We start from the raw sequence: 1811 nt of genomic DNA on the forward strand, positions 1-1811 counted from the left end.
AGGAAGATGGGCTGCAGCACGGTGGCTGCCACCTTCAGGGCCACCCCGCTCTGAGACTCGGCCGGTGGCGTCAGGATGGAGGGTGCAGGGACGGTCACCAGCGGGGACAGGGCCTTCTTCATCAGGTCAGCCGAGTTGATGTTCCAGGCCTCTGCCGTGATCAGCTGGGCTACCCCGTTTTCCAGCTTGTTGTTGGCCATTGCTGAGGGTGAGCTGGTGACATCCATGGGCAGGTTTGGGGCGTCCTTGTACAGCTCCTCCATGGTGCAGGGCTGCTCGGGCTCTGCTGGCGCCGCCTCTACATCGCCGTCAGTGGCACCTGTGGCTGCTCCAGGCTGCCAGGAGCATCAGCATGGACATAATTTGGCCTGCAAACCAGAAACATATTTTAGGCACCGCATAAATCTCCTCCTTAAAATAATATTTGCAATTGCCTTTAAAGACCCCATCGCTAAAGAAAAGCTGTTAAACATTTCCACGCTTCAGGCTCACAGCTCCGTAATACAGTGCAGTATATGTACAGAGATGCTGGATATACATACATCTGTGAGTGTTGTACGAAGACTTTTGAGGAACTTATATTTAGCTGTAAACACAGATAATTTAAAAGGCTTTGAGGGCTGCCTGCAGCCAACACACCACCACCGCCCAACACACACCAGTACCCAGCCTGAAACGAGGACTAGGGCTGTCCATCTATCTCATGTTTTTAAACAAAGCTTCACATATCCGCAGTGCACAGCAGAGTCGAGGGACAGTGTCCTGTTTAAACTCAACAAAAATCCTAAGACCAAACATTTCTAAAAATATTGTGGCTAAGAAATGTTCCACCATGGTCAGAGAGTTCTCACTTCCCCTAAAATACTCGCCCCTTTTTGTCCCAGTGGGATTTACTAAAGGCAAGAAGTGAGCACCACATGCTCTTTCCAGCACCTCCAAAACTGCTATGTCCAGGGTGAGAAAGAAGCAAACCCAAATATAATTCTGACCTTCACCCTACCACAGAGCCAGGCAGAGACAGCCATGTGAACCAGGCACCTGAGTCATAAAAGACACAAACAAATAAATAAATAAATAAAAAATCAAAGCAACTTCAAATTACTAATTTTTTTATGTGAAAATACTGACAGCACAACCCTTTTATTAACCAGGGAAACAGCAACTAAAAAAGGGCAGAGATATTTTCCATTCGTGACTGTGGTGAAATCTGCAGCCTATTTACTAAAAAGATGAACATCTCCTTCCCCTGAACAGCAGCAAACTAACGTCGCTGCGCATCCATTTATTCAGAAGGACAGATAATTTCTGCCCGCGAGCTGCTGCTGCCAGACTTTGGCTGGGGGCTGGCCCTTCTGCCTGGTGCCACCCAGGCCTCTCCCCAAGTGTGCGCTGCATCCTGCCGTAGTAATAATCACCATGGAAACTTGTCCAGTTACCATGGGAAAGCACTGGTGCACCCCAAATTTACATTTTTCACCTGCACGGGGCTGAGTCCTGCTCCCTGCCAAGGAAAAGGGTGCCATTGCTGGTGCCTGGATGGCTGGGCTGGTGGGAACGAGGTGCCCCCCCACATCCCACAGCCATGCTGGCATTGGGATGATAGGAAGGGCAGTGTGACTCCAAAACTGGATGGGTGAGGAGTCCCAGCCTGGGGATATGTCTGTGTCTGAGAGCACAGGAAGAGCTCTGCCGGCTCTGGCACTTACAGAAATGATTTGCTCATGTTGACGTTTGTAGGACCGACAACCCTGCAAAATAAGAGGGGAGATGGAAAGGGGAGGGGGGGGGGGGGGGCGCACCCCGCGAAAAAA

At 50.3% G+C, this 1811-nt stretch overlaps 1 protein-coding gene across 1 annotated transcript in view; it reads right to left on the reverse strand.

The window, feature by feature from the left end:
• Positions 1-263, reverse strand: part of RAI2 (retinoic acid induced 2) — a 1967-nt gene extending 1704 nt beyond the window's left edge. Inside the window, exon 1 of the mRNA XM_009993832.1 lies at positions 3-263. Coding sequence (XP_009992134.1) covers positions 3-263 — 261 coding nt within the window. The remainder of the gene's footprint in view (positions 1-2) is intronic.
• Between the last annotated feature and the right edge of the window lie 1548 nt (positions 264-1811).

The sequence above is a fragment of the Chaetura pelagica genome, unplaced genomic scaffold (genome assembly GCF_000747805.2).
Source record: "Chaetura pelagica isolate M959 unplaced genomic scaffold, ChaPel_1.0 scaffold412, whole genome shotgun sequence".
NCBI classification, from domain to species: domain Eukaryota; kingdom Metazoa; phylum Chordata; class Aves; order Apodiformes; family Apodidae; genus Chaetura; species Chaetura pelagica.